A 17025-nucleotide genomic window follows, 5' to 3' on the forward strand; every position below is an offset into this window, starting at 1 on the left:
GTATTAAGCGTTGCGTAAACTGTTGGCGCTATATAAATAAAAGCTAATAATAATAATATACAATAATAACAATTTGCCTTACAGAAACACCAGGTCACCAGGGCTTCCTATTCTTGTAAATCAGACGTCCGGACGTTGACACCCCAGGGAGGGGCCACACGGGGCCCCTGCTGCAGTTCTCTGTGCTGCTGAATGCCTCGACATCGAGGCATTACAGCAACATCGTTTAAGTGAAGAAGCGTTTTAAATACCATGACGTGCATGTCATCGGTCATTAACTGAGAGTTTTTCCATGATGTGTCTGGCACGTCATTGGTCATTAAGAGGTTAAGGTATCTAAAAGGAGAGTGAACATCCAGGCATGATAAATGTTATGTTACCTTTGCCACATTCTGACACATATATCATCAGCATAACTATGATGCATACATTTTATGATTTCTGAAAGCTTCGTTGGTGGCATTCCCAGTGACCAGTGAAATAATAATATTCCAGAACTTACTGCCGGGATGGTCCAGTTTGGAGACATAATACATGCATTTATGACCAGACTGGCCTTCCAGCAAGCATCTTTCGTTGGTAGGATCGTTACAGACACCTTGGCAAGGTGGTGCTTGTCTGTGGCCTTAAGAAATCAACTTTCATGAACTAACAATGCACAGATAGCTATGTCAGCCTTAGTTCTGCTGTTCAATTTACTTTGGCGAGAATTGTTTCACTGTTGTTCTTGTGTGACAAATAAGTATTTCATCAAATTAAGTAGGCTTTCTAAATATATTGCTTAGAGGAATCAGTTTCCCTTGGTAACATACTGGAACCACTTTTGAAGATTGTTACACAGGGTTCTTGAAGATAACAAATACATTGGGTCTAATACAGACTTAATTTTGTATTGGCCATTAGATATTGCAGTGTTCATCAATCCTTGAAGGAAGTAATCTTTTGTGAAACTGAGGCTTCTTTACCTTAAGGCATTGGTTTGGCTCAGACTTTCTTAACCATTTCTGGTATTTTAAAACTTGTTTTGTCTCTGTCTTTCTAACATGCTGTAATACAAAGGCGGCTCTTTTTTTGGCTCATATTGTTTACTTTAATACATACCACATTCCATTGATTGCGCTTTGCTAGAATTATTTGCAGAATTGTTTGTTGAAGGTATTTATAAATCTTTTGTAAACAGTGCAGAAATGTGCTCATTGAACAATGCTATAAACAATGCACATTCGCTGCTTCTCATATATATATATATATATATATATATATATATATATATATATATATATAATTTATTTGCCTGATTATGAGACGACCCCCCCAAAATTTGAATATTAATTAAAAAAAAAGGAAAAGCCTGAATATGACTAACCTATAAGAAAAAAGTTTTCTTAGTAAATATTAATTCACATGTAAACTTCATTATAATGTTTTTATTTCCTTTTGTTTGCCAACCTGCCCCCCAGTTAGGCACATCTGCCCCACGGCTTGCTACTCTGCCTCCCAGATATGCCTTATACACCCATATATATATGCCACTCTGCCTCCCTGGCATGCATTTTACCCCCTATTTGCCACTCCCCCCATATATACCTTATACCCCTATATGCTGCTCTGCCTCCCTGATATGCCTTTTAACCCCTATATTCCACTCTGTCTCCCTGATATGCCTTGTAACCCCCTATATGCCACTGAAAACCATTAAACTCCGACCATGACCTTGAACATAAGAGGAGATGTATTTTTCAGAGCATTTGCTCTGGAAAAAACCTTGTCTTATAATCGAGCAAATACGGTAAATTGTAATTCGGGTATGAATTTATAACTCCTGGTACACCTGACTGTCAAACAACACCCCAATATGTGTTCAGCAACATCTCCCGAGTACAGTTATTCCGCCCATGCATGGGTTTGTCATGTGAAGTCATTGGGAAGTGTACATTTTTTTAACTTGGAACTTTGACATCTGGTCCTACTGCCCCCATGTCCTATTTGGGGCATCTTTGAAGCCAGTCAGTTCAATTTACCCCATCAAATCATATATTTTTAAAAACTAAACACCAAAGTTATTTCAAATGCATTAATTTGACCACCAGCGTTTGTCAAAATTTGTGGTGGTATTTGTGGTGAATTTGCTCTGAAGAAAACCTTGTCTTATATTCAAGCAAAACAATGTTTGTGTGTGAATGTACACATGTATGACATACCAAGTCATTTTGGACAATGCTATGCTTCCAACTTTGTGGGAACAGTTTGGGGAAGGCCCTTTTTTATTCCAGCATGACTGTGCCTCAGTCCACAAAGCAAGGTCAATAAAGACAAGGTGGAATGAGTTTGATGTGGAACAACTTGACTGGCCCGCACAGAGCCCTGACCTCAACCCCATTGAACATTGAGTAAAGACGGTCAAAGACGTGCAGCAGAAGTAGTAGTAGTAGGGCACTGGGCCTGGGAAGCAGACACTGGCAGATGATAGGAACATGCAGCCCTGTGGAGCAGGACTGAATTTCCACCACAATATTATAGAATTATTATTATTTTTTTGTCTAAAAAAGAAGGTTCCCCCAGAGTAAGCATGGTCAAAGACGTGCAGCAGCAGCAGCATAGTTCAACTTCAATACCGGGGGTCAACTGACTACTACTTTTTTCGTACATGCCTGCCACCAGCTCTGACCAACCCACGAACACTGGAATCACTCCTCACAGATATTTCCAAATATTTTATATAAAAATAAAAATTTAAAGTCATACCCCCTACTCAGGAATTTCACACAGTCAAATTTTGTCACCAATATTTATTATTCAGCTGTTAATTGGAGATAATAAAAAATATTTTGTGTTGTCCACAAATTAGAGGTTTGGCTGTTAATGTAAATGGGCAACTGTCTTAAACTACTCAGGAACAGATTTTAAATTTTAAAGAACTGAAAGATAGTCACATTGCGCGCAAGCCCAGTAAAATGCCTAATTTTGTCACCAATATTTATGAATGAAGAATAATAGATGAAATGATAGAAAGATAATAAAACATAGCTTGTCCACAAACTACAAGGTTTGGCTAGTACCATAAATGAGCAGCTGTCTTAATCAACTTAATTCTACTTAACTCTATATGACACACAGTAATCACTACAGCTTCTCCAACACACCATATATTTTCTGCACTAAACTAAACTTTTAATTAACTTGCAGATTGTTTTTGTCAATTTTGTCGAAGATCACCCTTGTTATTGTTGATTTGTACCAAATGTTTTTTTTGTTATCATTTGAGTTCGTACCAAAATTAATTCACTTAATTAAGTCTAATATTTTCTCCTGGAATGCAATTAGAAGCGCTATTGTCTGAGACCTGTTTTTTTATTTTTTCTACTTTTACCATTATTAATTGTTATTGTTAATACTAATAATCACTGTGTTTGATTTGCAGGAGACCAGACTCTAAGGATATGGGATGTGAAATCCCCAGTATGCAAATTGGTGATCCCAGCTCATCAAGCAGAAGTTTTGAGCTGTGACTGGTGCAAATACGATCAGGTAATGTATGGCTACCACTTAGAAATGTCCTTGTTTTTCAAAGAAAAAAGAACTTTGTCCATTAAAATATCAAATGCATCAGAAATACATTGTAGACATTAATGTTGCAAATGACTATGGTAGCTGGAAACGGCTGATTTTATAGAAAAATATCTTCATAAGGGTGCAAGGGGCCCTTTATCAGCAGCCATCATTTCTTTGTTCCAACGGCACATTGTGTTAGCTAATCCAATTTTAATTTTAAAAGGCTAATTGATCATTAGAAAACCCTTTTGCAATTACCGCATTTGCTCGATTATAAGACGACCCTGATTATAAGACGACCCCCCAAAATCTGAATATTAACTTAGGAAAAAAAAGAAAAAGCCTGAATATAAGACGACCCTAAAGGAAAAAAGTTTTACCAGTAAATGTTAATTCATGTAAACTATTTTTTTTAAATAAAAGCTATGATTGAGAAAAATATTTTTTTTGTTTTTATTTCCTTGTATTTTCCAACCTGTCCCCCAGTTATGCACATCTGCCCCCAGGCTTGCCACACCAATATGGCACTGTGGCCCATGATATGCCTTTTAACCCTCTATATGCCACTGTGCCCCATGGTATGCCTTTTGACCCCCTATGTGCCACTCTGCCTCCAGAAATGCCTTATACCCCTATATCCCATTCTGGCATTTAGGGGATTAAAATGCATATTATGGGGCAGAGTGGCATATAGGGAGGTATAAGGCATTCCAGGAGGCAGAGTGGCATTAAGGGAGTTAAAAGGCATTGTATAGAGCACTCTGCCTCCAGAAATGCCTTATACCCCTATATGCCACTCTGGCATTTAGGGGGTTAAAAGGCATATTATGGGGCAGAGTGGCATATAGGGAGGTATAAGGCATTTCAGGAGGCAGAGTGCTCTATTAAATGCCCCTTTAACGCCACTCTGCCTCCTGAAATGCCTTATACCTCCCTATATGCCACTCTGCCCCATAATATGCCTTTTAACCCCCTAAGTGCCAGAGTGGCATATAGGGGTATAAGGCATTCCAGAAATGCCCAATGCCCCCATTTAACACACACACGCACACACACACACACACACTTGCTTCCAATTTCCTGCTGTATTGCCGGGGCAGCGGGTTGACGTCTCCTTCCGCTGCAGCCGGAAGGAGGTGGAGTTGGCAGCGGGGGTTTGTCTGCGTCCGTCGCGGATACCTTCCCCGGCTGTCAGAGATCAGAGTTCCCCGCACCGGTGCCGGGAACTCTGATCTCTGACAGTCGGGGAAGGTATCCGCGACGGACGCAGACAACCCCCGCTGCTAGCCACACCTCCTTCCGGCTGCAGCGGACGTTGTCTACGGGGATCGCGTAGACGTCAACCCGCTGCCCCGGCAATACAGCAGGAAGCACCGGTAAGTGTGTGGGGGGGGGACACAGGAGGATCCAGGTCCCCTGCAACGGTGCGGGGGATCTGGATCTTAGTCTCATAATCAGACCTCTATTTGAGGTCTGATTAGAAGACGACCCCGATTAGAAGACGAGGGGTATTTTTGAAAAAAACCTCGTCTTATAATCGAGCAAATACGGTATGTTAGCACAGCTAGGAAATTCTTTGTTTTCCATCAAAACAGCTAAGTGACCCCAAACTTGTGAACAGTAATGTATATTTACTGGTTCTACATAATACGTTAAAATAGTTGAAGGACAGATGTAATAATCGGATTAAATGCGACTCTGTATCAAAATCATTTTTTTTAAATTTATTTTTCACAAAAATATATTATTACCATTCTCAGTCTAAGTGTCTTCCTCATTTGATACTGATTTTCTCCTGGCTGAAAACCCTACCACATACATAGGCGCCTAGAATTAATTTAAGCATCCCAGATTTATTGGTAACTCCCCCACCTTTTAACTTCCCTAGGCCTAGCAGAATCTAGCAACAGCTAATTTACTCTAAACTGCTCCCAGGTGAGGGTCTTTTATTATGATACATAATTTGCTACATATTTTTACATACAGTATATGTAGCAAATATTTTTTATAAACTATATTCTGCCCTTGCACTTGTTAACCATTTCTGTTTATTTACAGTGTTCTCATTTAATATAGTCTCTTACAGCTCTTCTTCACTTTCAACCTACTTGTTTGTCTTTGCATTCCTGCACCCCACATTTGAATCCCTTATGTATAGCTTGCCACCAAGATTGACATTACACCTGGCGTTGCCTGTAATCAAAATGAATTTACTCACTGTTAAATTCAAGGGTAACTACTCTTTCATAATCTTTCTGCAGCTTTTAACATTGTCAACCACGCTGTTCTACAGACACTTCATAGTCTTGGTCTCTGATTACACCGTCAATGTCTCCTTTTCCAGAAATACACCCTTTCCACCTTCCCTCTTGGAGCATCCCACAGTTCTATGCCCCCCTTCTACACTGTTTCCCCTGGCAAACTAATTTCATCCTTTGACTTAAGCACCATCTATATACTGGTGGCACTCAGATCTGCATTTCCTCCGATCTCTCTGATTCTTCTTTGATTGTGTCACTATTTGTCCCACCTCTGTCTTAGTCTTTCCTTTAACAGTAAGTCTTCACTGCCTCCAATGCTAACATTCTTTTGTCAGTCTACCTCAATGCCAATGATACAACCATCACCCCTATCCCATGCAGTTATTGCTTCTGTGTCATTGACCTGTCATTCACCCTTTACATCGTCTATTTCCAAAAACTTAAATCTTGAAAACTATTTGCTTATATTCTCCTCTTCCTAACCCATAATACACTGGAAGCTCTTGCCTGTGTACTCAATTTGATTACATCTTAGCTGTTTTCCTAATACTTGTCCCCATTACAATCTATCATGAATTCTGCTGTTATATTCCTTGCACACCACTGTAGTAACACCTAACCCATTGGCTGCCTTTACACTTTAGGATTCAATAAAAAATCCTAAATTACAAAGCTCTTTAGCAGTTTCCCTACCTACAATGCTTGCCCGTCCTCTGTTCTTATCCTTACCTGTCGTGTTCCTGTACAAAATATTTCAGGAGCTGCCCCTAGCATTCGGAAACCCCAACCCTGGTATATCAGACCCCCCCCCTAGTATGCAGTCCTTGAAAAAGAAATCTGTAGGACTCCTTTGTACCTCTGCCTCACTTTCCCTAGCCTCAGTCCTACTGTTGGGTGCCCCACCATACTGTCTTACTCTTCACTCTGTACTATGTGTAGTAATATCATATATTTAGACATTATTCACACAACTTTGCTGATAATATTTAGAAACATCATTTACATCCTAATTTTGAGGGCTCTCAAACTGTATGCTTTTTTACAAAAATGCTTGCAGTGAGTTTGTTTTCATCAGTGTTTTTGGATGTATAACTCCCATACAGATCTATTAACTAACCTCCTAATGTTTCTTAATTCTAATTTAATGATTTAAAGCATTATTGGGACATGCTTGTTAAAGCTTTTAGAATTGCACATATGCCAGTGGAGGTGTCATTGTAACATGAGCAGCTAGATCACATGTGAGATAGTTGTAAATTAAGTTGTAGTACATTACACAGAGGTCCTCATTGGAGTCAATGGAGTCTGCACTTGGAGATTTGGTGAGACACTTGGCAAAAATTTAATTTGTTAAATCTTCATAGCCAATTGGACCCATAATGCTCCTTGCAGCCGAAAGGCCATAGACCAAAACACCCCTGTGATATGTGAACAACAGCTTATAAGCAATAAGCTGAATCCCAGAATTACTTTGATTGGTAATATGTGAAAAAGAATGTATTAAGCAAAAGCAGAAAAACAACCAAAATTGATGAGAAGCTAAATAGCAAGTTTTAGTCTGACCTTTACTTTGATGTCTGGGGGGAAATTTATAGAAATTTAAGAAAACCCTATGATTTAAATTCAATTTTGTTAACATGTTAGATTTAAAAAGCAATATTTGCTCTGCTGGTTTATGGCTCCCCTTTAATAAGATTTTGATATTTATTAAGAATAGTAGTGCAAATTCAATACTGCTATACAGCAATGTATTTGGATATAAAATACCCAAAGGCTACCTAATATAATAATAAGGCTGCCATGTCCCATAGAAATTATTAAATTGAAGTAATTAACATTCAAAATCACATACTGCCACTTAGAGTTGTTGGTTTCCCATATACTAGGGTAGTATTCTATTAAAGGATTAAGTCCTGTAAATAATTCAAAACCCACACATAAATACAGTGTGTGTGTGTATGCATATACATCTACAAACAGTTGTTTGCAAAAGAAGGTACACCCACTTTGAATTCTATGGTTTTACTTATCAGAACATAATAATATTCATCTTTTTCTTAGCAGGTCCAAAAAATTGGTAAATATGTATTTTATATATATCTATATATATATTTATATAACATGACCACAGACAGGTGACGTGAATAACACTAATAATCTTGTTATCATGGCACCTGATAGTGGGTAGGCTATATTAGGCAGCAAGCGAACATTGATGTGATGTGTTAGAAGCAGGAACAATGGTCAAGTGTAAGGATATAAGCGACTTTGGCAAGGGCCACATTGTGATGGCTGGGTCAGAGTAGAACCAGAAGGCTGGTTCTGATAAAAAGGTGTCAGAGCGTACAGTGTATCACAGTTTGTTGGGCATATGGCTACAAAGCAGCAGACCAGTCATGGTCCAATGCTGACCCCTATCTGCTAGCGAAAGCGCCTCCAATGGGCATGTGAGCATAAGAACTGGACCACAGAGCAATAAAAGAAGGTGGCCTAGTCTGATAAATCATGTTTTGCTTTACATCCTTTACATCATAACTGGAGAACACATGGCACCAGGATGCTTCCATGGAGGCCCCATTAAACAACTTACTGGACTTAAAGGATCTGCTGCCAACATCTTGGTGCCAGATACCACAGTACACCTTCAGTGGTCTAGCGGAGTCCATACCTCCACAGCTGCTTTGGCGGCAAAAGGGGACCTACACAATATTAGGCAGGTGGTCATAATGTTACGGCTGATCATTGCGTACATATATATATGTGAATTCACTTTATTCGTAAACCCAATAAGCATCTTCTCAAAGAAGGGCTGGTCCTTTGTATTGCATAGTCAATGTAAGGTGCTTTAGCCAAGGTCCTCTGAACAATACATTATGCATGTTTCTTCTCAGCCCTTCCAGACACAGGTGTTCAAACTTGCTTAGAAGGACGCCAAGCACAACCACAGCATGGGGAGCGCTTAAACAGCTTGGCACCAGAACTCCTCTCCTTGCTTCTTGCACCAGCTCAATCGACCTTAGCATTGATGTCCTGACAAGAGCTGTTTAGATGAAAGCCACCTACAACAGTAGAACTTTAGATGAAAGCCACCTACAAAAAATAACTTAGGTTTTAACATTAAGACCTCTTGCCCTGCTGGCAATTTCTGCTTTAGGTGTTTATGGCTAATGAGAAAATTATATTGATTAATGTACTTTTCATGAATTCAGCAATATATTTTTTTCTCCGTTGAAAGCGGGATCCAATATGTTATTGTCTCCTGCAGTTACAAGACATGACTGTCCATTTCTCAATATCTACGTTCAGCAAAATGCCTTTGGGGAGCCTCCTAAATGAATTGAATGGTTAGATCTATATCCTTATATTCACTTCAGTGAAAATGAAATCACGTTGACCCCAAACAGATTCTGCATGAAACTTTGAATGTTAATTAAAAAAATGAAATCTATTTTAAAACAAAATGAAAAATTAATAATTTGTTTGATAGGAATGTGCAGATGATGCATTAAATTATCTTAAAAAGGCTGTCACATAATGAAATTATATAAGCTTTTCATGCTTTATCATTGTCATGATTATATTTTTCTCTGCACACACATCTTTTGCCACATTGGTTGTAGCCTCAGCATTTTACAACAAAGAAACTGGGCTAAAGAAATATGTGTATTTATTAAAACAAATGCATTCTTAAATGTGTTAATTAACAGTACATATAGCTAGGTAAATTTGTTGTTTCCTCAATCTTTTAAATTGTTGTAAAAATATATGTTTTAGGAACTAAATTTAGTCACTAATTGTGATCATACCTTGATAAAATAAAATCCTGAAGACCTCAACCTTCTCCCTATCCACTTACTCTCTTGAATTTAAAACCTTTATAGAAAAGTGCAGCTTAGAAGAAATCATTCCTAGCATTGCTGAATACTTAACAATACTAATACTAACAATTTCCAAATAGAATTGTTTAAACTTTAGAGCGCCAGCTACGTAACATAAGCCATAGTTAACAAAAGGGTCTTAGAACACTAAGTGATTCTTTTTTTTTTGATGCACTGCTTGCCCTGATCCTTTGAGTGCTGGGAGTCAGTCCACTTTTTTTACTTTTTACAGTTTGTTTATTCAGGATTTTTAAACTGTTCAAACATACCTAAATTAAGGCAACTTGTGATTACAGGATAAAGAGGTCAACAAAAAACATAATTTTCCCTAATTGTTACCTGTACATTCCATAAGAAATAGAGAAATTAATGAAAACTATATAATTTTCTAACACGCCACAAATAAATGTATCATAGATATGTAGTGGTACATACATGAAGATTGCACACTGAACCAATAAAATAATAGTACACAATATATTGCTGGGTAGAAACATACCGTAATATAAGGGGTTCAATTTCAAAATGTTGCTAAAGACACAAAATATAGTATGGCACTTTACAGCTTTTGCCGGCTACACCTCCCATCACCTCCATCATCATTCTGGCTATGGCTGATGGGAGACCTAGTCCACATGGACCTATGCCCATTTTTATTCTGTTTAAAATAAAAAGCACAACTTTTTATTAGACTTTAGTAATTCATTAGTTTTTACTTTGGGTAGGGTGGATTATAATGGTGATGGGGCATCTGTCAAGTCACAATACATTATCCCTGGATGACAGCAGGTAGGATCAAGCCTTTTACCAGTGTGCCAGCCAGCTGACACTCTATTTGTTATATAAACTTTAATGCATATGACAGCTCAGTGATCCCTCTAAATGTTCATGTGGCCCCCCTTGCAAATGCATGCAGAATCCCCTCACATTAATTTGACCACTTTCAAGTTCCTTGGTTTGCAGGAGATATGTGTAGCTATCTCCAGCTGACTGCGCCCACCCTATATACTCACGGGCTTTCAGCTTCAGTGCAGGCTCGGCGAGGGGTATGGGGGAAGGGGTCTCATGAGATTAGCTCTGCTCATGGATTCTTTGTTGGTAATGATGCCTAGGACATTAGACTATACCTTTAACAGGCGCTACAAAATATCAAAAGAATGGAAATAGTTTTATTTGTGAAATGTGTATAACATCAACTTTCTTTAGTAATGATACAATTAGCGCTGATACTGCATCTTCCGTTTCTTTGGAAAACTGCTATTTTCTGAGTCTTGTTGTTTTTACTGTAATTAGGTTGTGTAGTTTCCAAGAATTTGTCTGGGATGATTTGGCTCCATTCTTGAATTACATTAATAACATTTGTAGTTTTATCAACGATAAATGGCTTCATGCTGCTGCACAGTCACTTGCATCTTTCCCCCATAGTGTCACATCATATACAACAGGCCTTTGGGATTAGTGCGGAATAATGATAGAGGATTCTTAAAAAGAACCAGCAACTGGGATATTCCACACAAATAGCTCAGATAGTATGTTCCTACACAGTTGTGGAATTCATTGGTGGCTATAGAGAATTCCAATTTAATGATAACAGAAATACAAAAATGGAAGAAGCAAAAATGGAGTAAGAAAAATAACCACCGTTGTACGATTCTGTTTATATTTCATTTGCCAGGCTTAACAATGCTGCATCTAGGAAAATCTTAAAATAGTGCTGTCACCTCTAAACATGTAAACATGTATATGCTTGTTTTCTAGAACCTTCTTGTTACTGGGGCAGTTGACTGTAGTTTGAGAGGCTGGGACCTGCGCTCAGTACGCCATCCAGTTTTTGACCTCCATGATCATACCTATGCAATTAGACGTGTAAAGGTAAGCATTCTCTGACATTTCCATAGTTTAGTAATTAACACTAGGCCGATCTGATGCATTTTGTTACAGTGTTCATTTGCTCTGAGATACAGTGAATAGTAGATCAGTATTTGACAATTACCGACTGTGAAATCACTTATGCACCACTGTTACTATTCTCCTATTGTATTAGCAATAGTTGGCAATGGGCATGCTTCTCTGACATTTTAAGCCCCTGCTGCCAATATATATCAGGCCCTGCTCCCAATAGATATTAGAAACATAGAAAGTGACGTCAGATAAGAACCATTAGGCCCATCAAGTCTGCCCAACCTCTGAGTACTTTCCTTAGTACCTGGTCTTATCCCATATCTAGCTTGGCCTTATGCCTATCCCATGCTTGCTTAAATGTCTTTACTGTATTAACATCTACCACTTCTGATGTTACCTTTAAACCTTTGCCCCTCTAGCTTATGACTATGTACTCTTGTTGTGGCAGTATATCTCCTTTTAAATAAACTATCTTCCTTTATCTTGTTGATTCCCTCAATATTAGACCCTGCTGCTAATATATATTAATATTAGACCCTTCTGTCAATATATATATATATATATATATATATATAATATTAGCCCCTCCTGTCAATATATATATAAATACTGGACCCTGTTGCCAATATATTTTATATTGAAAAAAATGGACCCCAGGAAAGCATTATTTGCCACACTGACTGCAGATTAGGGGAAGACTGTCAGCGCAGTCTTTCCTATTTCTGACCGTACCGTGACATTGAAAGGTCCTCTCCCCTGTAATCATCCCCAGAGTCCCTTTGTCCCCTCATTCACTAAGCCACACCTCTTTTATTTACTCTCTGTAGTTCAGGTATAGATCAAATAAACAACACGTGCATGTATAGATCCACTGAATAAGACATAAAAACCCTGTATTTGCAGGTATACAATAATAGCATATTGGAAACCTATTGGAAACATAGAATAGGCAGGTATAGATCAACAGAACATACAAAGCCAGCACTGCAGGTATAGATCAACTGGAAATTACATGTAAACTCAGCACTGAAGGAATAGATCAAATAAACAACACATGGAAAAAGCACTGCAGGTATTGATCAACTCAATAAGACATACAAACCCTGTATTTGCAGGTATATATAAATCATGTATGGAAACATAGCATAGCAGATATGGATCAATAGAATAACACAAAAACTTTGCTTTGCAGGTATAGATCAATTGGAATTCACATCAAAACTTAGCATTAAAAGTATAGATAGATCCCTAATGTTTAGTGTTAATACCGTGGTGTGTTAATGTGTGAACATGTCTGTGTATGTTAGTGTGTGTCTGGATGTGTAATTGAATGTCTGTCGGGGTATTTTAGTGTGTGAACATGTGTTTTTGGGTATATTAGTGTGTGTATGTAGAGTTGTGTTTGAGTGTCTGGATATGATAGCGTGTGTGTGTGCATGTGTGTTAGTGCTAAGTGTGTGTTAGTGCTGAGTGTCTGTGTGCCTCTGTATTAACGTGCATTTCTGTGTGTTAGTGAGGTCTGAGGTAAGGCTCTAGATCCACCCCTGTTACTTGCAAAGTAGTTTAATATACTTAATATGAATTTATTTTTCAGAAGGCTGCATGAGAAACTGGAGAGTCCCTCCAGTGATTGCCTCCTTTTTCACCCCAGTCTCAGCCAAACAAAAATACTTTCAGAGGCTGTGCTTTATGACCTGCAGTGCACACAAAGAATCCAGGCAGTTAAAACATCATGTCAGAAATATAGATGCTATATACTAAAGTAAAATGCCTTTTCTCACTCTAAACTTAAAATAAAATTATATATCACCCCACGCTATTTGACAATGAATATATAAAGAACCGGACAACAGTTTAAGTATCTTGACTAGAAACAAGTCGGAAACTGCAGTGTGTTTATTATTGCAGTTTTAAATGGGACAAAAATCAAACTCTATTTTGCTTTAAGCTGCCGCTCTAGTGCATGAATAAATCCATATTAGTAAACAGACGTAAACGTGCCCTTTGTCATGGACTCTGTGCATCTTAGCCCTGAATCCATAGGATGCTTTGAGCAAAACAGCTGTCACCATGTAACTTTTAGCTATAATTGGTTTATGTTGTGTGCAGTTCCCACGGTGTGCGGGTGTTGGCAAAAAGACATAACTGATTTTCAATTTTTTTGTGTTTGTGTTATGATTGTTTGACTATGGTTGTTTTTGTAATTGAAGAATTAATGGCTTCCAGTAATTGGGATTGGTAAGCCATAAAATGCAAAACAGTTAAGATATATGACCTTGCCATGTTCAGTATTCACTACAAAGAGGCTGGCAAATCTCTCTAGCAAAAGGGACTGAAACCTAGGCAGCCTGATCCTTAGTGTATTGGTAAGGAAATGCAATGTAAAAAATGCAGGGTGTACCTTTCTGACCACTTTTTTCAGGGCATAATTGTATGTCCTAATGGCCAACAGGTCAAAACATCACTGAAATGTGACAGCTTTATAAGGAGAATTGGAATTTATGCTATTTTCAAAGCAAATGGTACTCACAGTTTCACCTATAACAACTACATAGCCAGTAGTTGTTCACCTATAACAACTACATAGCTACATAGCCAGCCAGAAAAAAATAACTATATCTAGGTATTTGCCCTCATATGCCTGGTGTTATCTGCTATTTTTGTAGTGAAATGGCTGAAAATGAATAATATGCATCACTGTTTCCAAACTTTTTTTTTTAAGACATGTAAAGGTAAGCATTGTCTGACATTTCCATAGTTTAGTAATTAACACTAGGCCGATCTGATGCGTTTTGTTACAGTGTTCATTTGCTCTGAGATACAGTGAATCTGTAAGAAATGCAGGGTGCACCTTTCTGACCACTTTTTTTCAGGGCATAATTGTATGTCCCAATGGCCAACAGGTCAAAACATCACTGAAATGTGACAGCTTTATAAGGAGAATTGGAATTTATGCTATTTTCAAAGCAAATGGTACTCACGTAAAATATTGGGTTGATTTAATTTTTTTTTATATTTACTCACTTTGTATTTTGTCAGTTGCTAATAAACTATTAACATGTATATTTTTGAAAGCATTATTACTTTACAGCATTTTTCACACCTGCCTAAAACATTTGCACAGTAATGTATATAAACTTTCATTTATTATGAGTAAAGTAAAAACATGTTTTCACAGTTTCACCTATAACAACTACATAGCCAGTACAAAAAGAAAAGAAAAAAATAACTATATCTAGGTATTTGCCCTCATATGCCTGGTGTTATCTGCTATTTTTGTAGTGAAATGGCTGAACATGAATAATATGCATAACTGTTTCCAAACTTTTTTTTTTAAGTGCTTTTTAGTTGGGCCTCAATAGTGATTAAAAAAGCTAAAAGTGCAGAGCAAAAGTATATATTTTTTGGAAAGTTGACAACCTAAAGTATTTTACTAGGGGCACTTTTTAAGCTCCCGCAACATATATGTCCAATCCCGCCCGCTCCCGGAACATATGTGTCCGATATTGCCCGCTCCTGTCACATATGTGGTCAATCCCACCCGCCCACTCCCGCCAGATATGTGGTCAATCCCGCCCACCCCCTTTCCTGAACTGCAGATTTCCCGCACACTCCTGCAAGGCTGCCTTCGCAGCGTCTCACAGCGTCTCTTCTCTTGGAGCCCAGCGGAGTCACGGGAAGTGACGTAAAATCACGTGACTCCGCTGGGATCCTGGGCGGAACAAGAGAAGACATGCTATGAGGGAGCAATGTGAAGGCAGCCTTGCTGGAGTGCACGGGATCACTGGGACCCGCAGGTACATTGTCTGACCACCCGCTCCCTCCCGCAACTCCCAAAAAATCTCCACTCCCGCAAGTTTTTTGGCGGGTCCCATGTGACCCGCATCCCAGTGCAATCCTCTACCCCCAAGTACAGTAATACTCCACATGCCATGCTTATTGGATGTTGCAGGGTTAAAATTGGCACATGTACATTACAGTTTCTCAACTGGGAATCATCTTGCTGTGTTCATGTCTCATGTGTGGCACAGAAGAGGTCCTTTTTTCAATTTTACCTCTTAAAACTATAGATTTGCAAACACTAGACAACATATGGTATGTGATTTAAGTGAAATTGGCATGTTCCATGCAGGTGATTCCACACAAGCTTTTTTTAAGCTTTTTTTTTTTTTAACCCCATAAAACTATATATTTCATAAAAGCACCCTGCTTGATGATTTGAAAGATACTGGATATGTGTGGTATGTCAGCATTAGTCGATGAGAGAACAAAACAATTTTACTAATTTACAGCTGAATAAGGAAGGTACCCTGGTTTTAGTAGAAGCAACCAGGATATACACTAAAATGCATCGGACTCCAGCAAAAATACAAATTTGTTTAGCAAATTTTTTTTTATTAAAATAGGTTTGCCATCCATGTTTTTCCTTCTGTTTTAACTATTGAATATGTACTTTTTAATGTTTTTCAGTTTTCACCATTTCAATCAAGCGTTCTGGCGTCGTGCTCCTACGATTTTACTGTAAGGTATGGTTTCCTGATTTGTTCAATAATATTGTGTGCCAATCGCTCCTTAACCATTCTACGTAAAAGGCTACTCATTTATCTTCATTTATCTTCAGATTGGTTATGTAAGGAAAGAAAGGGATTTATTTTTGCACCCCTTGTTAATATTTTTCCTGTTCCTCGCTCATTTATGTGTTCAATGAATTAGATGCTGAAGGTTAACCAAACAGCTCGTTTTAAAGAAATCTGCTCTGACAGGTGCTACAGTAAACATTTTCCCACAGTCTCAATGAATAACATGTTAGATCAACAATGAGTAAATTTTCTCTCTCCACCTGTTGCTTCGCTACGGTTCGCATAATCCTTCCCTTGCTGATGGGGGGTGGCCCAATGTTAACCAGGGTATTTAACATATACTTATTTTATTTAATCGGTTTTCATGTGTGTTGTATATAGATAAAAATAATGTGAGTAGTTTTTACCAATGGATAATAATGATTTTTCTTTTTAAGAATATTTTACTAATTGTATTGTCTTTGTTTACCAGCCACTCTTATTTGGAAATTAGTTTGTTTGAAAATCTGTTAACATATTAGTCCTCATCCTTTCAATTAAGATTTATTTAAGGCTAATGTTTACGATGACCTTGGTCACAACTTTTTCTTTTTGTATTGTTTGACTATACCATTTAAGTGAATAAAGAGAAGGCTTTTAATGGAATAGAAAATGAATGTGTAAAGAGATCAATGCTTTATAATAATGTACAGTTTGATGTTTCCCAAGGGAATGCATAGTTGACTGGCAAAATGTATTAATATATTAGCCCTAAGTACATTTGGCAGACAACACCTTTACTACTCATTATCCAATCCCTTTTATGTTAAAGAAGAATCCCCAATAATTTTTCTGTATCGTGTTAAAAATGAG

The 17025-nt window shown here is 37.9% G+C and overlaps 1 protein-coding gene across 1 annotated transcript in view; it reads left to right on the forward strand.

Annotated features, from left to right (window-relative positions):
- The window catches only part of LOC149284790 (peroxisomal targeting signal 2 receptor-like), a 115557-nt gene that overhangs the window by 58593 nt on the left and 39939 nt on the right, over positions 1–17025 (forward strand). The window contains exons 6-8 of the mRNA XM_089496213.1: positions 3422–3528; positions 11450–11563; positions 16064–16119. Coding sequence (XP_089352339.1) covers positions 3422–3528; positions 11450–11563; positions 16064–16119 — 277 coding nt within the window. The remainder of the gene's footprint in view (positions 1–3421; positions 3529–11449; positions 11564–16063; positions 16120–17025) is intronic.

Source organism: Sceloporus occidentalis, unplaced genomic scaffold (genome assembly GCF_023333645.1).
Source record: "Sceloporus occidentalis isolate IW3139 unplaced genomic scaffold, rSceOcc1.0.p SCAF_88, whole genome shotgun sequence".
NCBI lineage: Eukaryota > Metazoa > Chordata > Lepidosauria > Squamata > Phrynosomatidae > Sceloporus > Sceloporus occidentalis.